At 53.3% G+C, this 25,523-nt stretch overlaps 1 protein-coding gene across 1 annotated transcript; it reads left to right on the forward strand.

Annotated features, from left to right (window-relative positions):
* The first annotated feature begins 4,664 nt into the window (after nucleotides 1-4,664).
* OAF (out at first homolog) lies at nucleotides 4,665-23,132 on the forward strand. Its single transcript, XM_037841739.1, has 4 exons — nucleotides 4,665-5,448; nucleotides 19,491-19,625; nucleotides 20,606-20,786; nucleotides 22,076-23,132. Exons 1-4 carry the CDS (start codon nucleotides 5,182-5,184, stop codon nucleotides 22,339-22,341), a joined length of 849 nt encoding a protein of 282 aa, XP_037697667.1. The 5' UTR covers nucleotides 4,665-5,181; the 3' UTR covers nucleotides 22,342-23,132.
* The last annotated feature ends 2,391 nt before the right edge of the window (nucleotides 23,133-25,523 follow it).

Consider the following 25,523-nt stretch of genomic DNA (forward strand, 5'->3'; position numbering starts at 1 on the left):
GTATGATATGTGACTATATCTCAATGAAACTGAATTAAAAAAAAAAAGTGCCTCGAGAGCTACCAAAAAGTGATCTAATGGCTTCTCCCCCAATCTCAAAACATGGTGTCACCCAACTGCCCAAGTCAGAGCCAAGATGCTCTTTCATTCCTCCTCTCACTTACCTCTGGCCCCATCCCCAGCCAAAACAGACATCAAATCCTACTTCCAAATTCTATTTCCAAAATGCAACTGAAATCCAACACCTCTCAGCACTCCAACTGCCACCACCACTGTCCAGACTACCATCTACATTTGGACCACTCAATCCACTTCCAGAGTGATCTTTTAAAATGCAATTCTGACTTGTCATTCCCTTACAGGGACACCCTTTGATGACTGCCCACTGCTCTTAGGAAACGAGAAAGTAAATCAAAACAACAGAATCCTAACACTGCCTCCAAGGCCTTGTAATTTTTTGGTCCCTGCCAAATTCTCCTGCATTATTCCAAGCCCCTCTCCTCCCTCACCATGCCTCAGCTACTCTAGTGAAGTTTCCGGGAAGCCCACCAGGTCAGGTCCTGTGCACCAGCTGCTCTCTTTGCCTGGAACATAACTCTTTGCCCATCAATTCTGATTCAAACTTCAAGGCAGCCTAGACATTGCTACCTAGGAAAACCCTCCAAGCCTCCAGGTCTAGGCTAGAGTCTTCTCTCATACTCCACCATGCCAGTTGGGACAATTGTAATTTAAATATTTGTTTTTGCAGTTATTTTTTTAAAAGCCTGCTCCTCTTGCAGCTGTAGGTTCTGTCTCAGGGTAAGGAATGATCGCATCTGTCTTGTCCACTGCTGTACCCATAGCATCTAGCTCAGAGTCTGACGCCTTGTGTGCTAGATGACTGATGGAATGAATGAATGAATGTTCCAGGTTGGAGAGTAAGAAAGCCTTGTGAAGGAACCAGCACAGAGGAGCAGATAGTTGTGTTTGGGATCTTTAAGCATCACAGGCCTAGAACTGATACGCTGAGACATACCTTCCCTTGCAGGTCTGGTTGCTCAGGCTTCCTTTTCTTTCCTGCAAGTCACAGACTCAGCCCACCTCCAGCTGAACTTTTCTGCCTGGGGAGAATGGCTGCTCATCCAACTGTCCCAGCCTCTCTTCCCTTTCCAGACACTCTCTATCCCAGCCCGCTGCCTCTCGAGACCACATTCCCACCACACCCTTGGATTTATGTAACTGTGTAATTGTGTGATGCCAGGAAACGAATATGCACTTCTGCTGGGGCAGTGCAGTTCTGGAACTTTTGCAGGCAGCCTCAGAGAGGCAGAGGAAGGTACCCCCACCCCATCTTCAGTTCTCCGTCAGACCCAAAGCATAATTCACCATCCCTATCTGGAAGGCCTCAATAACTGAGGGCTTTAACATAACCCAAACCAATCAGCCAGACACGGAAAGAAGCTGAAAGAAAAATCTTGCCGCTATTGCAAAGACAAGCCACCTATCATGTACTCCCATTTCCAGATAGAGGTCACTGGTTCAGTTTCCCTTTTGACCTTCTGCAGGATACTGTCAGCACCTGTTTTCTTGGTCACAGATTTCTCTTCCCACCAAGGAGTGGCATGCTAAGACCCAAAAGCAAGGGGGAGATGCCTCCTGAAGTTGTGCTGCCCACTTCCCAGTTTCAAAAGTTTAGCACAGCATAAAACCAGAAGCCCTACAGAGGATAAAGAGGAAAAAAAAAAAAAACCATGTTTCCAAATGATTATGTGTGGGGAGTGGGGAGTGGGGATTGGGGAGGGGGATATGTGTGAGTCAAATGAGGATTTAATATTTGATACAATGGGAGAGAATAAGCAGCATTAACTAACAGTAGCAACCTCTCATTGGGCCTGCATATGTGCAAAACACATGTGAGTGCTATATACACAATATTTCATTGAATTCTCAACACAGCCCAGTGGAGTAAGCATTTATGTGCCCATTTTACAGGTGAGGACACCGGCTGGTGGAATCACACAGCTCTAAGATTGAGACCCAGGTGCCCATGCTCTAAACCAATACAGGAGCCTGCTTTCCTAGGACTGGACATCCAAAAGAACAGGAAATTGGTTTATGGTGGGGCAGAGGGCTTGGGATGGGACATAAGGAACTTTCTGACAATGAGGGCTGTTTGGGTGTAGTGAGGGTAACTGGGATCCTTAGAGGTCTTCCTCTGAGACCCTTTCCATCTGAGATGAACGGACACCTCTATGCCCAGATGGCTTAACGGTCATACTCTCTGTTCCCAGCATGGGCCAGCCTGTCTGAACTAACGGACAGCCTCAGTGTGGGTACAAGATTGTCATGCACAAAACCGTCAGATAACTGAAGATAGTGTAGGATGTGTGCCTGCACAGGGCTGGAAGAAAGCAAGGATGATGGACAGGCAGATGCTACTGTGGTTAAAAGTGAGGGCTTTGTGGTCAGATGGGCTTGGGCTTAAGTCCCCAATGCCTTCCCTACTTGCTGACCTTGTGCGATACTTAACCTCCCCAAACATTGGTTTCCTAGTCAGTTTCCTAGTCAGGATGAGAAAGAAAATTAAATAAGGTAATACACATAAAAAGTGCTTGGCCCAGAATGTGAACACAAGAAGGATACAAAGAATGGTAGCTGCTAGAACGTTAATGATTGTAGTCAGAGTCCAGAGCAGGGGGGAGGGAAGTGTAGCATAGAGCTACAGGTAGGTAGCTGAGAAAGTCATCCTGGATGCCTCCAGTTTTGTCCTGGGTCTTGAAGAGTTGGTTGGGTTAAACCCAAAGGAAGGAGTGGGGATAGAGGTAGGGTTCATGGCATGGAATGAGATTACAAATTCTCCATCTATTTTAAAAGCAAAACCTGGTTTGATCTGCAGTTGAAGTAAAGAAGACATACCTTCCCTTGCTTCCTTGAGGAACAAATGGGGAAAGGAGATGAGGTCTTTCATCTTTGTTTCCAAACCCGGAATTTGTATAGAGAAAGGCAGCATCAGAGACAGGAGCTCCAGCTGCTGATGGGGACCTAAAAGAAATCAGACATCGGTGCCGCTTTGCCAAGGTCTTCTGTTGTGGAGGGAAGGATTCCAGAAGCATGGCTGAGGGCAGAGGTGGTGATGAGTGGGGGACAGAACCTGGGAGCAGGACGGTTAGGAAATGCAGGTGGAGCCCATGATGACTGTGTGGGCTGACTCATTTGGGAAGAACTAGCTTGAAGGCTAGATTGAGACAGAGTGTCCTGTCAGGCAGGAGGCCAGTTTGGAAACCCTGGGCATCTCTAATCTTGTGTCCTGTCAGCTTATCCTTGTGCTGACCCAATTATTCTCCGAGGGCCTGCCTTATCTCTCTAGTGTGGAAATAAACTCCTTCGGGGCCACAATGGTTCTCCAGGAGAGATGCTGTTGGTTTTGGACCCTCTATGTCTCTTTCACTCTCTGTCAAGTACCAACTTACACCAAGCATCACCTGGGCCCTTGTTAAAAATGCTGATTCCCCATTCTCTTCCTAGAGAGTCTAATTCAATAGATTTGGGGAACCAGGAATCCGTGCTTGCAACAGCCAATTAGGTGATTCTTTCAGTAAGGCATATGTAGAAAACACTGTAATCGCTTAAATCCCTTTCAGCCCTAAATTTAGTCAGCAGAGGGTAGCAGGAAGAGCACTCTATTGGCTGTAAGGAGATGGGTTGTAGGGTTCACCCTCCATTCAAGGACGTCTGGCTCTGCTTTTGGTGCCCTTACAGTGCCTGGGCACCTGTTTTAGCCTTGGTCATAAAAAGAACCCTGCACTGGGGAAATCCTAGAAGGCAAGATCTCAGGAAGCATAGGGGAACCTGGAATAAACAGAAGTGAAAATGGATATGAAGGTACCTGAGATCCTGACCATCCCCATGGCACTTTCTCTTGCATGAGATGGCAGGACAGTGTAGGATTCAGACACCCCTCCCCATTAGAGACATGGGGGCACTTAGACCCAAAGAATGTTTAAAATGTGATCAAAGCATGCAGCTAGTCAGAGGAATCTGGATCTTCCTGCCTTTGTCCAGTTCACTGTTGAGGTCACAGCAGGGAGCCACGGATTCTTGGGGCTTGAGGGAGAGAACCTGATGGGGGTACCTTTGCTTTCTGGAGTGAGAGTGGAGTGCCAGTGTCCTGAAAGTTCTCCCTAGTGGCCTGGGATCTAACATTTGCCTGAACTTGCTCAGCCTTTTACCAAGAGAGAGAGATAATAGGGCTCTGGGGAAGTGGGAAGGACTGGGGGAAAATGGGGGGAAACTCAAAGGGAAAGATGCACAGGGGCTAGCACAATGTGTGGGCTTTGAGGGCCGTGACCAGAGAGGAGATCTAACTTACCAAGCTCTCCCAACTGACCGGTGCCAAAGAGCAGGGCTCCAGCTCCCCCCCACCCCCCAACCTAGGACAATAAAAAAAGGCAGAGTGCTAGGTGACGTGTGCCTTTGCAGAAGCCTTTTAGAAATTTGCTGCATCAGGGAATCCAAAAGACCAAACAAAACCCCTAAAAAACCAAGCCTGATTATTTCATCCACGTGGCACAAGAACAAGTCACCAAAAAAAAAAAAAAAAAAAGTGGAGGGGGGCGCGGCAGAGTCACCGGTCCCGCCCCTGCCGGGAGGAAGGGATTTGCCCTGAGAACAAACTTCTGACCCAGCCCCGGTCGCAGATCGGGCGCGGCAGGGAGAAAGTAGGATTCAGAAAGCACTTTTCCCACAAAGCGGCTTTGCGGCGGTCGCCGCTCCCTGCCCAGGCCGGCCGGAGTCGGGGAAGCCACAGAGGGCCCTTTAAGGGCGGAGAGGTGCGCTGTCTCTTTAAGGCAGGTCCTAGTGGTTTCTGTTTTCTGAAGGAAGTGACGGGGGGTGGAATTGAATGAAAAGTGCAAAACAGAGTCTCGGAGCGCCGGAGTCGGGGACCGCAGGAGCCGCGGAGCTGGGCCGGCGAGCGGGCGGGCCGGGGAGCGCCGTGTCCGGGTGGAAGCCGCCGGGGCGCGCGGCGGAGCACGGCCCACGTGCGTCCCTGCCGCGTCGCGGGTGACCCAGAGGCTGAACAATCCGGGGGAGCCGCTCCGGGCGCCCCGAACTAGCCACCAAGTTCGAGCGAAGTTTGGCAGCACCGCCCCCTGCCCCCACGCGGCGCGCCGGGGCCGCGGAGGGCGGCGGCGGCCCCCGGGGATGCGCCCTCCCGGCCGCCCTGGGCTCCCCACGGCGCCCCCGGCGCTGCTGCTGCTGCTGCCGCCGCTGCTAGTGCCGCTGCTGGGGGCGCTGCGCGGCGTGGACGCGGGAGCGGCCGCACCGTCAGAGCTGCGGGTCCGCGTGCGGTTGCCCGACGGCCAGGTGACCGAGGAGAGCCTGCAGGCGGACAGCGACGCCGACAGCATCGGCCTCGAGCTGCGCAAGCCCGACGGCACCCTCGTCTCCTTCACCGCGGACTTCAAGAAGGTGAGGCACCCTCGCTCGCAGGAGGCGGGACCTTCGAGCTTGATCGCCCGGGGTCCCAGGCGCACCCAAGCCTGCGGACGGGAAGACTGAGGCCAGGAAGGGAACGCGACTTGCCCAAGCTCCCTCAGGGTTTTTCTCTGCACCTCTTGGCCCCACTTTCCAGCGCCCGGACCCCAGTACTTGATTCTCCGCAGGGAACTCCTCTGCTGCCCTCTCCAGCTCTACCTCTCCCTCCTCTCCAGCCTTTCACCTCCTTGCTGGGGGTGCCCAAGCCCCCTTCTCACCCGGACACAGCTCCTTTCCCCACTTCCTCTTCCAGCACCCATAAAGCCTTCTAGTGTCTGACCCTCTTTCAAAAGAATTAACAGTGAGTAAATCCCTTTTGCTCTGGTGGGGAAAATCCTGTGTTAGGAATCAGAGGTCCTGGGCTCATGCTATGCTGCTGTGTGATCTTGGGCAAATCCCTTTCCTACTCTGGGCCTCCTTTCCCATCTCTGTCTAGGGCAATGCGCTGGCTTCCTGGTCTGCCAGCCGTGACATCCTGCCACTTCTCCCTCTGTTTCACTTTCCTGGACTGGGAAAGGGGGGGGTGAGTTCCCAGGCAGAGCTGACTGTCCCTGGACCCTCCCAAGCCCAGGAGAAGCTGCCTCTCCTCTTTGTCTGGAAGGCTGGGAAGCTTGCAGCAGGAGGACCTGGGGGAGAGGCCCCAGGTGAGGTCCCTTGTCTTTAGGAGAGGTGCCACCCCTTCCACTGCGTGGAAGGAGGGCTGGCCACCCCCCAAGCTTTGGCCCAGATTGAGTGGGAGGAGGCAGAGACCAAGCGCTACACTATGTGTGTAGTTTGTGGAGTGAACCAGAAGGTGGACCTGGCCTATAAGAGTGGGGGGAGAGAGGAGTTGCTGGGGAGGGGGGTTGGTCAGGAAATGAGTGGTTGGTGAGTGAGTAACAGTGACCCAGCAGTAGGAATACTGAGGAAAGAGGATGGGTGAGGTTCAGATACTCAGAGGCAGTCTCCTGATCCCCAGCTCCCCACCCAGCCCCCCTCCTGCTAAGAACAGGCCCTGGAGGAGTGGGAGGTCAGGCAGATGAGATAGCCAGCTGGGAGCAGAGTCAGCTAGGGGAGTTAGCTAGGGCCCCAGTGTCATTGCCTTAGATAGCATGGTTGGGGGGAGATCCAGTGGACAGTGGGGGGAAGGGGGGAGGCTTGACCGTGGAGAGGTTGTCACAGATGGGAAAGCTTTGCAGGCCCAAACTAGGTTTTCCGATTCGGATAGGGCAGATTAGTTTGTGTGTGGGAAGAGGGCGCTGACAGGGCCAGCCCAGCCCCTGCCTCCCCACCTAAACTTCAGGGAACTTTGTCAAGTGTGTTCATTTCCTGGAAAATCCAAGTGAGTGGCTGAATCCCTCAGGAGGCAGGGGTCTAACCTTCCCCTCTAACCTTTCATCCAAGCCCTTTGTCCTTGAGAGTGAATCTGAGCAGGTTGAGTCTCCCATTCACCATCCTCCTAAGGCCCCACTGGAACCCTGGGGAGAGATTTCCCTTCCTTGGGGAGCTCCCAGCCGGGGCAGCCAGGACTACAGCGGAAGAGGCAACCCATAGGGCCGAGCTTTTATAGCCTCTAGCTGCAGCAAGAAGTTTTTATTGCTCTGGTCTGATGGGAGAGGAGAGCCCAGGCTGCCTGAGGTAGGGTACTGGGATTTGGGACTGAGGCTGTGGTATGGGTTGGCTGCCCAGACCAGAAATCCATTTGGATCTGATCACAAGAGCGCCATTTTAATTTCCTTGGTGGTTCAAAACTCCCCTCTGGTTTCTGAAGTCTGCTTTTCAGGTTAGCCTCTGACCCAGAAGCTGGCATTTTACACCCACCCCTGGCATCTCCAATTTCATCAGCAGGGAAAGGAATTGTGAGTGGAAGGCACAGAAAGGGAACCAGCTCTCCAAGGTCCCCTCCAGCTCCAGGTTTCACAGTTACTCTGGGGCCTGGTGGAGTTGGGGAAAATGGAGGGGGAGGGGGGGATATAGGCTTTGCTACCCCCTCCCCACTACCCACTGCCTACATTGCCCAAAGCTGCTTGTATACTTTTGAATTCTTCTCTTCATTGCCTACTCAATTCTCAGGGCCTCAAACCTCTTAGTCTTTGGGAGATTTCCACACGAAGATCTATCTAGAAGTTATAATTTTTCTTATAGGATAAAGGCCTGGAAGTTGTGTTTGGTTTCATACATGAAACCCATGTGGGGTAGTTTGGGAAAAGTCCCTACTCCATTTGGGAATAGTGGTATTGGCCATTTATCACCTTGTCCAGACTGAAATCAGATGACCTTGTTCACCACTCATTATTGGCTAACCCTGGGTGAGCTGCTTGGTCTCTCCAAGTCTTCATTTCTTCATCTGTGAAATGGGCATGATAATAGTACCAACCCCATGGTTATTGTGAGAGCTAAACAGGGCAATGCGTGTGAAGTACTCATTATGTGCCAAGTGCTCAAGAAATGCAAGCCGTCAGCTTTCATTGTTTTGGCTCTCAGAACATTTCAGCAGGGATCCTCCCTAACAAGCTTGGGCTCAAAGAGGTTGAATGATGGACTCGGAACCACACAGAAAAGTGGGCACTGAGCCTGAAGGAGACTTGAATCTCTCCTTCTTGAAGTTCCAGAATTGTTGGCTAGCATCTCAGAGAGGGGGGCAGCCCCCCTTGTCCTGACATCTACCCAATGCAGCAATGAATTTCCTTGTGCTGGAAGGAACTCAGCCCTTTGTCTGGCTGATCTCACTCCCACTGCCACCCCCACCCCAGCCAGCCCCCTCTTTCTGGTTCCTCCCAGCCTCCCCTTTTGCCTCTGACTCCCCATAGTGTCTCACTGGTCCTGAAGCCAGTGAACCAGTAATAGCAGATAACCCACTGTAGGATACACAGCCTGGAGGCCAGGCAAGGATTGCAAACTCTGGGAGTTAGTTTGGATCGAATCTCAAATGGTCATCAGGCATTACTGGAATCCCTGCCCAAAGGCTGAGAATCAAGCAGATTGAGCAGTGGCTCGAACAGAAATGGCCCAGCTCAGTGACTGCCAAACTTTCTGCCCATTTCAATCACCCAAAGAACTTTGAAAAATCCCGATGCCTGGGTGACGTGCCATACCAGTTAAACCAGAAGGTCCAAGGGTGGAAACCAGGCATCCGTATTTTTTAAAGATTCCCTGGGGATTCCAGTGTGCGGCAAAGTTTTGGAGCCACTGGCATTGCAGCTCCAGGGAAAAGGAGGGCTTGTGGGGGAAGAAACAGGTTAGACTGTTAAACTTAGGCACCTGTCATTCTCCCCGCAATAATCGTAACATGCTCCAAGTGGTGTTTATACTTTCAGCCTAATTCTACATGCCCTTGATGCTCAATAGGCAAGTCTTCTTTATAACCCAGATCCTATACACGTAATTATAACTGTTTGCACATAACCACTGGGCATATCTAATCACTGATGTGTCGCCATCCCCAGCCTCTACCCTGGGTTTTCATCTGACGGGCGTCTTGGTATCCCCCCAGGCGGGTGTCCCCATTCAAGCTTGCTTTCCCCTCTGTCCCCCAGTGGCCAAAGCTGGGGAGAGGATGAGTCATGTTGCAGGCAGCCTGGGGTGGTGCTGACCGGATGGGGATAGGAAGGGTGGGGCTGAAAGATACAAGGAGAATCATGAGTGACTACATGGGGGTTGTTAGGCAGATTGGGAGGGGGAAAGAAAGAGACACGGACTCCAAAAATATGTAGGGAAGGGGTGGTAGGGCCAGCCGGCCTTAGAGGGAGTAGCCAAGACGAGAGGAGCCAGATGGTGTATGGGTGTGAACACCAGGGACACTGAGCCCTGCCCTGGGCACTGATGGGCGAGCGGCATCCCAAGGAAGGAAGAGAGGCAGGGACTCGGGGCTCCCAGTCTGTGGGAAGTGGGGACACAGGAAGCAGCTGTGAGATGTAGTCAGTGAACATGTGGAATGTGCAAATGGCCACGTTGCTGCCTGCAGCTGTTTTTTTCCAAAGGGGTATCATGTAACTTGATGTCATTAGCAGAAGCTTCTGGTCCCCGTCTCCCCCTTCCTGTCTATGTTGGGTCCCCTACAATCTGGCATGGAGGCACATGAAGGATGGACTATCTTCTGGGGTACCGGAGGCAGTCTGTGTACTTTCAGGGGAGGCCCTGGCCCTTTTGGAATCCAGACCATTTCCGCTGGATTTGGGAGATGTCACGGGGGGGAACGATCAGGCGCGTGTCTGTGGGCCCTCAGCTGTGACATGGCCCCCTCTCTGTGTCTGAGGAATGCCTCCATGCTGTAAGGCTGAGCAGTCCCTCCCAGAGGCTCCCTGGAGTCTGGCAAGTATCTCCCTATGACCCCTGCCACATTCAGATGGGGTCCTGTCAAAGGATCCTGGCTGGGGCAGTGAAAACTGCAACATGGGGGACAAGTCGGAGAAAGAAGGGGTGGGAAGGAAGGCTTCCCAGGGGGAGGCTCCGGAGAGGTGGTGGTGGTAGGAAAACTCAGGATAGGTTTCTGTGCCACAAGAAGAGACACCAGGGTGCATGTGCATCTGGAAATCATTTATTGAGCAAACTACTTGCTGTTAATTGCTTTCACGCCCAGGACTTCATTTGCTCCTCTTGGAGACGTCATGAGGCAGACTCTGCCTCCATTGCACAGAGGTGCAAACTGAGGCTCAGAGCTGTGAAGTCACTTGGACAAGAATAAGCAGCCAGTGATGTGGGATTAGGACCCAGAGATCGTCCCACACTATCCTGACTGCTTGTGACACCATGACACATGGGTGGGCTCCTTCTAGAAGGCAGAGGAACTCTGCTTAGGGGAGAGAAAGGGTAGGAGAGAGGCTGGGAAAACCTTTGGTACAGAGGAGCAAACCCACAGAGAAACCGTCTTCCATGCAGACTGGGGCTAGACTGAGAAAAAAGATACTTTCCTGCCAAGCCCGTGACTTGGGGTGAATTTTGAACATTAACAGTATGGCAGCTTCTTGCCTAAGACTCTTACTCCCCCTCCCCATGACCTCTGGAGAGACGGGGACCATTTTGAAAAGATCCCGCAGATACTGAGGAGCAGTCACTGTGTGCATTTCCTCTGCTCCTTACTAGCTGTGTGACCTGAGGAGTCACTTACCCTCTCTGAGCCCCAGGCTTCTCGCCTTCACAGGGGGACATATGATCCTTGCAGGCTTGCCAGGAAAGAAGTGGAGAAGAGGGCCTCTGCACAGCGGGGGTCCTGGCCCCCAGGTGGGGCTCAATGCATGCTTATTCCTCCTTGCCTCCCAATTGGAGGCCAGCGTGGGCATGTGAGAAGGGAAAAGCCAGTTCCAGGCAGGGCCCAGGTAAGCCCCTCCAGGTCAGGCCCCCTCCCTCACTGCTGAACATCCTATTCCAGCATCCTTTTCTGTGCTAGGACCAAAGCATCATTAGGAGCTTCCGTTCTTTAAGTTGGCAAATGTTTAAGTGGCTGCCACCCGAGATTCCGATGAAGGGCAGGAAGCAAGGGAGGTGTCGGGCTGGGAGTCTGGGTGAGAAGGATGGACCCACAGAGCCCCATCTTAGTAGCCCTGAGTCAGCAGAACAGTGGGGCGCAGGGAATCCACATAAAGCCCCACATTGTTCCCCAGGCCAGTCAGGACAGCAGTGACCTTTGGAATTCAGCTGACAGAGCATGAGGGGCTCTGGGGGAGGGCTGGGGGCACTGCTCCTGGCCGATGGTTGTAACAAGCAGCCTCTGTCCAGGATCTAGCCCCGAGGGGGTCCAGGCATCGTGTAATAGGGATCCTGCATTCCTGGGCACAGGCCTGGTGATGGGCTTGGCCTGGTTTTGCCCAAATCCGTCCATCCCTATTCCTGCAAGAGGAGATGGGGCAAAGCGACCAAGGGGCTTCTGTGTCTTGCAGGGGACAATTCAGCACAGGGTTAGGAAGGCACTGATTCCCTGCAGGGTCTCCAGGCTGACCCTGCCCCCTCCCCAGCCCAATGAAGCAGCCCCTTCTCCAGCCATAAAGCGGCCCCAGCCAGCAGCAGAGAAATAAATATTTATATTGGCTCAGCCTGAGCCTCACCATCACACGCTTTGGTGTGATGGGAAGGAGACCAAAATGGCAGAGGAAACTCTCAGGGGAGAGAGCCAGCTGTCCTGGAGCAAGGGGGAGGGAGATGGAGGGAGCTGGGCTTGGGGGGAGGCAAGCTGCTGCGTGAGGACCCCAGAGATGGCCTCTGGCCGGGGCTCCACAACCACGTGGTGGGTAGGGAGAGGGACATTGAGGAAGGGGGCAGCTCTGCTAGCTCAGCCCCCTTAGTTTGTGTGTGTGTGTGTGGCAAAATATATATAATATAAAATGTGGTGTTTTAGCCATTTTTAAGTGTACAGTTGAGTGGCATTAATTATATTTACAGTGTAGTATAACCATTACCACTTTCTAGTTCCACAACTTTTTTGTCAAATCAAACAGAAACTCCATGCCCAATAAGCAGTAACTCCCCTGGTTGCCTTAGTTGTTGTTTATTTTCCAAATGCAATTTTATTGAGATATATTCACACACAATACAATCCATCCAAAGTATAAAATCAGTGGCTCAGTGTATCGTCACCTACTTGTGCGTTCATCACCAAGTTTTTTATTCTCCTGGGGTAAAAGACTGGGTCAGCAGCGGAATCCGAGCTTGGAGAGGGCTTTCTGGATGAGGGAAGTGTATTTAGAGAGAGGGGTGGAAGCCAAGAACTGTCCTGGGGAGGTCTGAAGGGGCAGCAGCGATGACGACAACGCAAAGAGGGGATTCCCTCTCCGGGGCTGAGGTAACTTGCAGCATGAGAGGATGTGTGGGGGAAAGGGACTCTCAGCGTGTGTGAAACCTACACACGAGGGGCGGGGCGTGTGCAAGGGCTGAAGGAAGGTGCACGTGATGGCACGGTGAGCAGAGTCATTAGATTGTTGGTGAGAAACGGTGAGCGTGAGACAGCGTGAGATGCTGCTGCATACGAGACTTGGAATTTCCATGAGGGAGAGAGGGTGTGGGAAACTCTGAGGAAATGTGTGACGAAAGGAGAGAAGGTGTGAAACAGCCTGTTTGTGAGACTGTCTCTGAGAGATTCCCACATGTGACTGACAGAAAGGGGTGAGGCCCAGGCTCCATGGGAAAGCCATGAGGATGTAAGTGGTACAACGAGGGAGGAATTGTGCACAAACGAGCACCTGGGTGTGAGCAGCAGTGTGAGCCTGGGTGAGGGAGAGCGGGCGCTGCTGTGACCGGAGCCACTGACCAAGAGACTGGGAGCAACAGTATGTGCAGAGAGATTGAGAAACAGTGAACGTGTGCGTGAAAGATTATGGATGTGTGTGCCATGAACGGAGCGAAGCAGGTGTAAGTATGCGCATCAGTTATGATTAGACTTGGGTGTGAGTAACCCAGAACCCCAAATAACAGCTGCTTCAGCAAAAGAGAAGTGTTTCCCTCTTTCCAGTCTTTTCTGTGTGTGTGAAGTCGGCAGTCCATGGCTGATGCTACCACACCACAGTTGTCAGGGATCCTGGCTCTTCTGTGGCATTGCATCGTCATCCTCAGCATATGGCTTCCAACTCAGGGTCCAGGATGGCTGCGCAAGCCCCAGCTGCGCCCGGCCTGCAGGAAGGAGGGTGGGACAAAGAAAGGCATGACCCCTCCTTTAATGCCAGGTCTGCCTCTGTCCATTTGGTCACAGTTTAGTCCCGTGGCCACACCTAGTTGCCAGGGAGGCTGGAAAATGTCTTTATTCCAGGTGGCCACATGACTGGCTGTCTAGTTTGCTAATGCTGCGGAATGCAAAACACCAGAGATGGAGTGGCTTTTATAAAAAGGGGGTTTATTTGGCTACACGGGTACAGTCTTAAGGCCATAAAATGTCCAAGGTAACACATCAGTAATCAGGTACCTTCACTGGAGAATGGACAATGGCGTCCGGAAAACCTCTGTTAGCTGGGAAGACACGTGGCTGGTGTCTGCTTCACAGTTCTGGTTTCAAAATGGCTTTCTCCCAGGACGTTCCTCTCTAGCAAGCTTGCTCCTCTTCAAAACGTCACTCACAGCTGCACTGAGTTCCTTCTCTTTGAGTCAGCTCATTTATATGGCTCCACTGATCAAGGCCCACCCTGAATGGGTGGGGCCATGCCTCCATGAGAATATCTCATCACCCACAGAATATATATATATATATATCACCCACAGCTGGGTGGGGCACATTCCAAGCAAATCTAATCAGCACCAAAACATCTGCCCCACAAGACTACATCAAAGATAATGGCGTTTGGGGGACACAATACATTCAAACTGGCACACTGGCTAAAGTTTGTGTTCCTAAGGAATAAGGACAGAATGGATATTTGGAGGCTGCTAGCATTTTCTATCACACACAGCCTGTGTGAATACGAGGGGGTGGGGATGGGCAGCGGAAGGCGGCATAAAGGGCCTGGCACAGGTTGCCTACCGTCGGAAGGCCTTCCCCAGGGCAGCTCTTAACTCTCTCTCCGTGTACTCGCCTGGAATCGCAGCACCACTTTCCCAGAGCCACCTTCACTCGGTGACATACAGTTGATCTCAAAAAACCATGGTAGGCAGTGGGTGCAGAGACAGAATATCTGGATGAGGACTGAGGAAGGAGCTCAGGAGAGCAAAACTCACTGGAGGTCTGGGGTCCTGACCCTGGCTCTACAGCTGTGTGACATGTGAAGTCACTTCCCCTGCCAGACCCTCTCTGGGCCATGAGTTAGATGATTTCCTAGACCTCCCAGGAGCCAAAATGGCAGCTGTAGGACTACTGGCATTCAGGAGCACAACTATAGGCAAGCCCAAGGAGAAAGAGCTGTCTTCTTGTTGGAGGCCCTAGAGCATTCCTTCTTCCATCCAGCTGATAACTGTGGAGCTCCAGCTCAGTGCCAGCCACTGGAGGTCCTGAGTAAAGAAGGTGGAGTCACCACCTTTGAGCCTGGGGCCTAGTAGACCTGCCCAAGGGCAGGTCATGGAAGGCCTGGAGGACTTGTTGCCTAGGCAGATGATGTCTTGTGAGGACAGAGACCCTCTACCTAGGCATGTGGATCAAATGCACACTGGTCCAGGCACAACCTCGAGTTGAATCTGATCTCAACTCAAAACCACAGATCCCTTTAGGTCATGCCTGGGCTGAAAACCACCCCATGACTTCCAGTGATCCACCCAAGATTAAGCTCAGACTCCTTGGCCTGGGCACTCAGACCCTGAATATCCTGTCTCCTGCCCCTGTTGCCAGCCTCTTCATCAACCACTTGCTGCCAACCCCTCCCTCACTCCCCTCACCTTACCCCTTCCCTCCTTGGTACATTGTCATCTCTGCTCAGAACCCTTCCATACTCTTGTGTGTTTGCTGCTTCCTTAGTTTCTTCATTTGCAAACATTCATTGAGAACCTGGCACATGTTCTCAACACATGGCAAATAAGATACAACACCAGCCTCCAAGAGTTTAGAGTCTGGAAAGACAGGTGAAGAGATCACTACAAGCACAGTGGGATGTATGCTACAGAGGGTGGGACAGGCTGCCTCTGGGATTTGGGAATTGCCAGTTGCTGGAAGGTTGGCAATGGGCAGCACTGGGAAGACTGGACAGAGTTGCTCATGCATTTGGACTGAGTCCTGAAGGATGGTAAACAGCTGTGGCCAGGGCACTGCAAGCTGAGGAATTATCTGCTCACAGGTAGGCATAGGTATGATGTGGCAGTGCTCATTCTGGGAACTGCAAGCTCTTTCGTTCCAATATAGGTGTGCCCAGGGAGTGCAAGGGGAACTGTCAACAGGGAGCTGGGGTGCTGGTCTCTGGAGGTTATGCTTTATTGTGAGGGCAAAGGAAGCCTTTGGAAGGTATAAGGTAGATCATTTGCAGCAGCAAGGAGGAATGGATTGGGTGGGGCATTATGAGACCCCCCCCCCACCTCTCTGACTTCTGTAAATGCCTCTCTTTGCTGGAAAGCCCCCCACCCTTTAACTGTCCAGGACCAGCTGAGATGTGCCCCACAATGGGAAGTCTTCCCTCCCTTCCCCCACCTCAGCCCATCCTTAAGGGGATAGCAGCTGTTCCTTCACCCATCTTTGGCCCCAGGGCTCTAAACATCAACCCCATGCTAGGCCTTATTGAGGGCTCTGGTGCTGGTTGTCGGATGCCTGCTTCCCCGCTGAGTCCCTTGAAGATGGGGCTGTCATCTTGGTCTCTGCCACTCCCCTGTCCAGCCTGGTGCTTGTGAGGGCCTGGCCCTAGGTAGCACCAACCAGTGCTCTCCTGCTGGTTGCCTGATTCCCTGCAAGCTCCAGGTGAAGCAGCTGACCTGTATCCATGGGAGAGGAGGCCTGCCTCCTACCTGCGCAGGTCTGGAGTAAACCGAGGAGCCCAGGCCTGTGGAAGGCAGGCTGAGCACTTGGGAAGGTTGGCGCAGAGCAAACGTAGGGCCAGGGGTAACAGTAATGATAGAGGAACTTAGAGAGCTTAACCCGCTATGTTTTAAGACATAAGATACATGCATGTATCCCTTACAGTAATCCTTCAAGGTAAGTACTGTGGCTTTACTCATTTTACAAACATGAGAACTAAGGTACAGAGAGGTTAAGTAACTTCCCCAAGTTTATGTGACTAGGAAGGGCCAAGCCAGGATTTGAACGCAGGTAATAAGTGGCTCTAGGACCTTTGCTCTAAATTACCATGTTATCCTGGAACCTACTTACTTCTACCCCTTACTTGAAGGTCCAGACAAAGGCCTTTAGCAAACACTCACTGTCTCCACGGCCCACAGGCTGCACCCTCTGCTTGGCCCAGATTTTGGCACTGGTTGCCGTGCTCTCCAGTTGTTCCTGGTGGCTTGCTCAGTGGACCTGAGGTTCCTTGGCACTCACAGGAGAAGTCCTGATAGAAACCTCCCATCTTGGGCATCCTAGCCTAAAGACCTGCCTCCAGCCCCCTGCAGTGCCCCCAGCCCAGAACCTCTGGGGTCTCACCTAGCTATACCATCTGCCTTGGGCTTTTGGCCTCATCTGTGTGAACCAGCCCAGGAGACTCCCCGGGGAGGAGGACGGCTCGAGCCAGGCTTCCATCTGGCCAGATGTTCCCTGAAACAGGGGCTCCTCTTCCCCTGCCCTCCCCTGTGCTGGGATGCTGGCAGTGAGTGATGGTGGGAGAAGAAGTTTGGGGGGACACTAGTCTGGACAGTGGCACTCTGTTACCAGGCACTATTCTCGGAAGCTGGGTCTGTCCTCTCCCTCCCTTGGCTTAGCAAGTAGAAGTTGTTTTCTGGAGAAACAAGATTAAGAAGACTTGAGAATTCAGTGTTCCAGGAGGCTGTGGGATGGGCAGCCAGGGGCTCAGAAGGGTGTTCTGTGCCCTGGAACCATCTCCTCTTATCCTCATCCTCTTGGTGAAGCACCTTGGATGAGGTACCTATCTGAATCGGACACCGTTGTGTGTTAGTCACACAGAATGTGAGCAGGAGCTGCCTGCCACGCTGTCCTGAGCAGATCCACCGAGGACTTGGAGGTCAAGGTGAGGCAGAACTGGAAGGGGGAGCTAAGTTCTGGCCCTGGCTCTGCCGCTCACTAGTTGTGTGGTCAAGCACAATGCACACAGCCTCTCTGGGCCTGAGCTTCACTTTCTTTAGCTGGGCATCAAGGAAATTGGACAAGATGATCTAAGGAGGCAATATAACCTTATGGTTATGAGAGCCTGGGCTTTGGAGTCAGTCTGCCTGGGTTAAAATTCTGGCTACATTTCTTGACCTTGAGCAAGTTACCCAGTCCAAATGCGGTCATAAAAATCGTTCCTACCCCCTGGAGTTGTAAGGATTTTAAATTGGATAATACATCCTTTTTGACTCATACCAACAATGACCTCTCCCTTCCAGTTACAAATGTCAATAAATCTGTTTCCTATACAAATAATAAACAAGTACAGAGAGAATCTTCTCAATGAGAAATTCTCGTTCCCTCTCTTCATCCCCAGTCAGGTTCCCCTTTTGGTGGCATTTTGTCATCGTCATTGAAATAGTTATTTAATACAGAAGCAGGGAAAAAACTCAAACAGATTTCTTTCACCCTGGTCTGGTCTGAAAGTTCAAATACCTTCTCCTGCTCATGTTGGGTAGATGACATCACACCGTGTGACCAGTCAGCAGCCTGCGGCCTGCAGTGCTGCAGAAGGTGCTGAGGATATGGCAGAGACCAGTTTTTTTAGTGGAGCAGGACTGACGAGACCAGGGCGGTGGGTTTGGATGCCTGGGACATCCGCCTGACTCCGGCCCAAGCACAGGAAGTCTGGTATCAGATCTCATCTGGCAGGAATTGAGCCACGAGTGGAACACACCGCCAGTGTGCCAGCCTCCAGTCTCCAGCCAGGCGACCTGGGTGAAGGGAAGAGCAGATGGCCCGGGCTGGCATGACTGGGAGATTCCAGCACCCTTCCCCGAGAATGGATTTCCAGTGGAGGGGAAGCTGGGGTTGGCCCAAGCTCTGACTCACCTTCCTCATACGTCTCGGGGATCATAAGGACATCCGTGGATCCTTTCTCACCAGCTGGGCCTCAGTCTCCCCTTCTGCAGTATTGGTGGAAAAGCTCCCCATACACACCCACACTTTGTTCAGGTTATTTATATGAAAAGGAAGTAAGGGGTGCAAACTTCCTGGTCGTTAGTATTATACCAATCCATGGGGATTTATGGGATGGCAAGCACTCATTTTTTTTTTTCAAATCACCTGCAACATTTCTGATCACTTACAGTAAGCACAGTCCTAGCTAGCACTTATTGAGCACCTGCTGTGTGCAGGCATTCCTCCAGGCCCTCTGCACTGACTCATTGGGTCTGCACACAGCCCTATCAGATGAAGGCTCATGGCATCCCCATTTTACAGGTGAGGCTTGGGGAAGTTGGAAATACCCCTGGGGCATCAACAAGTACTTTGAGGAATCGGGGTGGAGCCATGGGCCCCGCCTGCAAGTATAGGGACTCTCTGAGGGGAAGGGTCAGAGCCTCCTGTACGTGGCAGGTGTATAGTAAGGCCTCAACGAGTGGGGTCTCTCAAGTGGGGGAGACCAGGACACAAATATTCATCATTGAAAGATGACTAGCTACACAGGGCTGTATACTCTTATGTGCCAGTGCAGGGCCATAGGGGCTCCTTAGCAGGGCAAGGGGGGTGGGGGTTCTTGACACATCAGACCAGTTCTGACTCGGACCTTCTAAATACCTGGGAGCAAGGTTAGCCAAGGCACAGAGAGGGTGAGAAAGTGGGAGGCACGTGCCATGTGGTGGGGCTATGGTGAGCAGCACAGGGGGACTGGAGTGTGGGGTTCCGGCTCCATCCCACCCTGCACCCCCTTGCCCTTCTCCCTCTGTCCCCCTCCAGCCGCCCCATTCAGGTGATGAGTCAGAAACAGGAGGGAACCCTTGGCCTGTTGGTGATGCCATTAGTAAGCCAGTGGGGAAAAAAAGGGAAAGGTGAGCCATCGCGGCTGCCTCTGCCGTTAACCCCATCCAGCCCCACTACCTGATGTGGGGTGGGGGTGGCGGGCAGCCTGGCTGATCAGAATCACTGGGGACCTTTTGAGGAACACCAATTTCCAGTTTTCCACCCAAACCTACTGAAGAATATCAGAGAGAAACTCTAGTCTGTGCTTATAAAAAATAGGGGGGACCTGACCCACCCTGATCAGGCTGACACAGGGGGTCCACGGAGAAGCAGCATCAGCGGTGAATGAACCAGGTGCAGAAAAAAGGGGTGCTGTTTTCTTTAAGGTGGAAGCCTGTACTCTGAAGCAGTTCTGATTTTAAAAGCTCTCCAGTGGTTCAGCGAATTTTCCAGGAGGCTTTGGAACATTTGGGGTGGGTTCTTTCTTTGAAGTCATGGGTTTAAATGGAAAAAGAGAACAATTCCTAGACCAGCAGGAGGGAAGTGTCTACTGAAGGGAAGGATGTAAGCTAGTGGGGAGGCCCCATCCTCTCCAGCTTGTCCGCTGTCCCTTTCCCATCCCCTTCAGGATGTGAAGATCTTCCGGGCCCTGATCCTGGGGGAGCTGGAGAAGGGGCAGAGTCAGTTCCAGGCCCTCTGCTTTGTCACCCGGCTGCACCACAATGAGATCATCCCCAGTGAGGCCATGGCCAAGCTCCGGCAGGTGAGTGCCCACCCTGGCCTGCCCGGAGCCAGGTCCTGCCCCCTGGAGCCTCCGCTTCTGCACCCGGACCCAGCCCTGCAGCAGCCTGGCCCCAAGCCGGGACCCCTCCAGCCTCAGCCTCTCACCCAGGCCCTCAGTCTCAGGCAGTTTCTGGGCCTGCTGACCCTAAGCTCCCCATCTCCGGTGCCCTCTGATTTTGTCCTAGGCCAAATCTGACCCTCTAACCCCAAATCTTTAGGCTGAACATTCAACTTCTGCACTCCTCCAGGCCCGCTCCACTCCCCTGGCCTCAGCCCCTCCCCACTGATGATGGAGCTTAGGAGCAGGGGCTCAGAGATTGGAGCCTGCTTTACTGCCAGCCTCCCCCTCTTTACTTCACCTTTCAAAGCCTCTATTTTCTTGAGAACCTGGGTTGTGGTGAGAATTAAATGAGGTGATGCAGGTACAGTGCTCAGCTTAGCATTCAAGACCCTCAAACCTGCTGACCTGATCTCAAACCAGGAGCCCTCTGCTTCAAGTCCCTTCCTCGATCTGCCTCTCCCCAGCCTCATTCAAGTTCCCCAAACTCTCAGCAGGTCTGCCCCTCCCCTTCCCGCTGCCTGCCTCTCCCAGTGAGCCTCAGTTCCCCCAGTGTCTTCCAGAGGCATTTAGGCAGTGCCCTGGGACCACTTGCCTGGCCTGCCCACCTCCCACTCCATTTCCCAGCAGCACCTCAGAATCCTTCACTGGGCCCCAGAGGTCAGCCCAGGGGCCGGTGGAGAGCAACAGTCCATCCCAGAGAGAAGCTGCAAAGGCTTGCCTGCACGCTGGGCAGCAGTTTCTCTGCCAGTTGGGGTGGGGGTGGGGAGCCATGGGCTCCTTGACCACGCTCTGCAGGTGGCCCCAGGGTTCCAGCCCGGCCTTGCCTGACTCTAGGGAGCAGGGGAGGAGCGGGCAGAGAGCCTTCTGAGGCCAGGTGGGAGCAGCTCCTCTCCCCACAGAAAAACCCCCGGGCTGTGCGGCAGGCCGAGGAGGTGCGGGTCCCGGAGCAGCTGCACATGGACATGGCTGTCAACTTCAGCCAGGGGGGCCTGCTGAGCCCCCATCTCCGCAACGTGTGTGCCGAGGCCGTGGATGCCATCTACACCCGCCAGGAGGACGTCCGGTTCTGGCTGGAGCAAGGTCAGCTGGTGCTGCGTGCGGGCACTCCCAGGTCAGGCCCGTGGATTGCATGCACTGGGAGCAGGAGGGAGAGCACAGGACCCCATAGGGGGGTCTCTTTCCCATTTGTTCAAGACACATTTATTGATCACCTACTAGATATACCAACACAGAAATCAGAGATGTATAAACCCACTTCCTGTCCTCAGGGAGCTGCCTAGAGGATAGAGCCATAAAGTGAAACATGGTGCAGTGTAGTGATGAGATACAGGAGTACATGGAGGGACCTCAGGATCAGCTGGACTTGATCAGGGAGGGCTTCCTGGAGGAAGTGATCCCATGTGGGTCTTAAGTAATAAGAGGAATCAGCCAGATGAAAGGGATCCTTTTTGGCTGAGGACACACAGAACCTCGGCCCCACTGGGCCTGTGGCGGCCCATTCCCAGACAGCTCCATCCTCATCCCTGCCCCTAATGAGGACACAGAGATGGAACCTTCTGTCCTGAGAGGGGCCACAGGCATCCAGGTCCAGGTGAGGCCCAGAGGCTGCCATTCTCACCTGCCCACCTCTGCTGTCATCTCAGAAATCAGCTCCTCTCCTTCCCTTCACCCATTCCCTGGTGCCAGCATCTCTCTCCCAAGATCCTGGCGACTCGTCCCAGCTCTGCGTGAGGCCTGCCTTCCTGGCCTGTGTGGCTTCTGGCACCCTTTCCGGGACTGTCCTCAGGTCCTCTCTGTACAGGGGGCAGGAAGGTGTCAGCATTCTATCTCTGGGTCCCTGGCCTTTTACCAGCCAGTGAAGAATGGAGAAATGCCTGCCCCTCCCCAGGCAGGGCTGGATTTCATGCCCTCTGCCCACCCTGCCCCTGTCCTCCCCAGGGGCTGCACCCCAAGACTAAGGTGCAAGCCTGATACTGTCCCAGGAGTCATACCTTCCCAGGGCCACTGAGCCAAGCCCCCTCACCCACACACTCTCCTGTTGAAACCCTGCCTCCCCCTCCCCATCTGTAAAACAGGACCTCATGATTCTTAGTCCCTAGGGGTGATGGGAAGAGGCCCTGTGTGTAGAGTCCTTGGCAGACAGTAGGGGCTCAATAAAAGGGTGATTGTTAGTCATCTGTTTCCCCTACTAGCCTACCCTGCTGCCCAGATCTTACTTTCCTCTGCATCCCCGTGGTCACCTGGGGCTGGAGGTGTCTATAAAAAGCCTTTGGGATGACCGAAGAGGCCATTCAGGGACTGGCCACTGTCCTGGGCCGGGGGAACCTCCCCTTACCTCTCTGTCCCTGACCTGTTCCTCTCTCCCCCAGGTGTGGACGGCTCGGTGTTTGAGGCTCTGCCCAAGGCCTCAGAACAGACGGAGGTGCCTCGCTGCGGGCAGGTGGGGGACCGCGGAAAGCCCTGTGCTTGCCACTACGGCCTGAGCCTGGCCTGGTACCCCTGCATGCTCAAGTACTGCCACAGCCGCGACCGGCCTGCGCCCTACAAGTGCGGCATCCGCAGCTGCCAGAAGAGCTACAGCTTCCACTTCTACGTGCCCCAGAGGCAGCTGTGTCTCTGGGATGAGGACCCATAGCCGACATGGGTGGGGGGTGGGCCCGAGCTGACTGCTGTGGGCTCACCACTCCTCCCCCAGCACTAGAGGGGGTAGCAACCCCCAAATGAGGCCTTATTCCCCTCCCTTCCCACTCCCCTAATCCGGGAGCCTCTGGCCCCATCACTCATGACTGTGAAAAAGGGGTGTGGCATGGCAGGGGTTAAAATATGAAGGCAGCCCCCCCCCCCAATCGCACCCCTGTGCCTTCCTTGGGGACAGGGAGGGAGAAGGGGGTTTCCCAAACTGCATCCCTCCCCTCCCTCATCTTCTCTGAAGTGTTCACTTTCAAGCAAGCAAAATGTGATGGCCTCTGCTTCTTTTATTTAACTCTTTCATGGTTTAGACCCTAAAAGGAGGCTGTGCCTGTTGTACCCACCTCCCCACGCACAGCTCCCCGCCCCCCCTCAAAAAACACAGAAGGAGCTGCACCTTTCTACTCCCCAACAATGAGGGGCTCATTACCCCCAAAGCGGGGCTGTTGGGGACAGATGCCACAGCCCCCATTCCGGATGACAAAGCCTTCTCCTTGCTGGCCTCTAGGGCTGCCAGGCAGGGCGGGGTGGAGACCTCCCACCGCCGAGACAGACCACGTGCCTTTCCCCTAGACCTGGACTTGGCCGCCAGAGCAGGCGCCGGCTCTTGCCCCCTCGAAACAGAAATATTTTTGTAGGGTTCCGAAGCAGGAGCATGAAGTACGAGGAAAACTTGAATTCCAGATTTTTAATGCAAAGTATTTATCGTTTGTACCAGAAATAAAAGTTTTTACTTGACTGAAGGCTCGAGACTGGAGTTCTTGGGAGAGCTTTTGGCCAATGCTGCCACCTGGTGTCAGGAGATGTGTACGCCATCTGAGATCTTGTGACACCTTCTAAAGCTCCGACTGTGTGCTCCGGCACTAAAGGGGAAGAGGGGTGTTAGTAGGGAAGGATAAGACAAAAATTCTGTACCCAAGAAAATGAGACATGCATAGATGAAACCCCAGCAAGTCAGTCATGAATGAACAGCATAGAAGCAAGTGATTGAAGTTAACTCTGGAACCAGACTTCGAGGGTTCAAATCCAGGACCTGCCACTTACTTGCTGTGTACTCTTGGTCAGGTTACTGTACCTCGCTGTGCCTCCGCTTCCTCAGATATAGGATGAGCTTAATTGCGAGAGCTAAGTGGAGTTGTGCATGCCAATGCTAGCACATCGCGAGTGCTCACTGTTAGCTATTCTTATTGATATTGTTATTAGCAGTGAAAAGAGCAGGCATTTCCTCATCTGTAAACCTGAGGCAACTAAATCAGACATCTTGATGGCCTCGTTGCTTTAAAAATATCTTCCAGCATAAAGAGGCTGCGATAAAGTATTGGGCAGGGTGCTGGGGAAGTTCCCAGAAGAAGCTATTCAGGCTGCATTGGTTGGGGAAGGTTTCCTGGGAGAGATGGTGCCTGGGTTGAAGTCGATAGAATTTGGCAAGGTGGAGGGGACTGCCTGGGCAGGAGCAGAGGCAGGAGTGTTCCAAGGATTGGGAAAGCCCCATGGGTCCAACAGGGGACCCACCTCCTTGGGAGGGAGGAGGCAGGGACAATCAGATCCTTCCTGAAAGGGGACTTACAGGGGACTCACCCTATTCTGTCCCCCAGCACCTGCCTAGCAGGCTGCTGCCACCCCTTGAAGCCTGAGCAGGCTGACGGCTGTGGTGGGGCCCCAGCTCACTGGCCCATGGTCAAGTCAGGGGGTTGGTGGGGAGACGCCCTTTCCAGGCTGCCGTCTTTCTGAACCTGTTTGTGAGAACCAGCTGCAGCTGTGCTGTGGGGCAAGGTGGGGAGACTTTCACTCCCCAGAACTTTCCCTCCCTCTCCCACCCAGTCCTGGGCCTCGGTCCTGAGCCCCAACTACTGCTCTGGGTTGGGGATGGAGTTCCTTGGGAAAAGCTCTTCCCTCTCTTTGTTTGTGCTTCTGCTGCTGGGAGTGTCTGGGTCCCCAAACCCGTATGCCTTCCCTCCCATGTCCAAATAACCAAAATTAATCCTTTTTAAAAAGTCATGTTTTCAAGACTTGCAGTGTTTTTCAGACCTGTCTTGGGAGTAGCTAGCACCTCCAGGCCTGCAGGAAGGGGGCTCCTGGGCACCATCATGGAGCCCTGGCAAGGGCTTCTTCTTGGTCTTGGGAGACGGGGGTGAGAATTGAGAAGCCCTGAGACTTTGGGCTAATGCTAAATGCAGGCAACGTTGATGCCTTGCTGTGGCCATGTTTCAGGGGCTGAGTGAAAGCCCACATTCCAAACAACCCTCCCCAACCTCCTCAGCCCCACTCTGTCATGGGGCCTAAAACCCCACCATTACAGCCACTCCTCTGAAGAGACTCTTACATTTTAATATGCATCAGAGTCACTTGGGAGCCTGTTAAAATAGATGGAGGGAGCCAGCTCCTTGAGAAACACTAAAATAAGGCTTTGCTCTTCCCAGGTGTCCTTTGTGGACATGTGGAAACACCTGGAAGAGGTAACCTAGTTATAATCATTACTCATTTCTCTGTGGTACTTTAGGGTTTACAAAGTGCCTTCATATAAATTAGCTCCTTGTAGCAATTCTGTAACATTTTATAGATGTGGCTCACCAATAAAATATGTGATTTGCCCAAGGTCACACAGCCACTTAAAATAGAGCTGGGATCCAGCTCTGATCTTCTTACCCCAGGCACACCTATTCACCCAGACGGGATTGGCCAGCCAGAACCTCAGAGGGCACAGCGCACCTGGGGAGGGGGCACAGGTGTGGATGGGACAAGGGGTATGGAGTGTGGGATGTGGCTGAGGCCAGTGCCTGTTATAATCACTGGGTATATGGGGTAGGGGGCATGCCCAAAGCTTCCTGGGTCCAGGCATGGCAGGAGGATGCCAGGACTTGCCAAAGAGACCAAAAGCAGGCTCCTGATCAGTCCCCTCTGCCAAGGGAATCAAGATACCCTTGGGCAGGAGACCAGAGCCCAGACCTCACGGATGTCCTCTCAAGCCAAGGAGGGCCAGAGTGTGCCAGGCAGCCCCTGGCCGCCTCTCCTCAGCCTGGGCCGGATCTTGCTGTGGGATTTCTGTGGAGTTTCTTCTCCCAGAGTCTTGTTGGCCAAGAGAAGTCTTGGGGGTGGGCATGGGTGTCTATGAGGGCCCACAGTTGGGGA

Source organism: Choloepus didactylus, chromosome 6 (assembly GCF_015220235.1).
Source record: "Choloepus didactylus isolate mChoDid1 chromosome 6, mChoDid1.pri, whole genome shotgun sequence".
Taxonomy (NCBI): Eukaryota; Metazoa; Chordata; class Mammalia; order Pilosa; family Megalonychidae; genus Choloepus; species Choloepus didactylus.

Coding starts and splice junctions, on each gene's coding strand:
- OAF (XM_037841739.1), top strand. CDS start 5,182: ATGCGCCCTCCCGGCCGCCCTGGGCTCCCCACGGCGCCCCCGGCGCTG. Junction 19,626..20,605: donor CCATGGCCAAGCTCCGGCAG/GTGAGTGCCCAC, acceptor CTCTCCCCACAG/AAAAACCCCCGGGCTGTGCG. Junction 20,787..22,075: donor CCGGTTCTGGCTGGAGCAAG/GTCAGCTGGTGC, acceptor TCTCTCCCCCAG/GTGTGGACGGCTCGGTGTTT.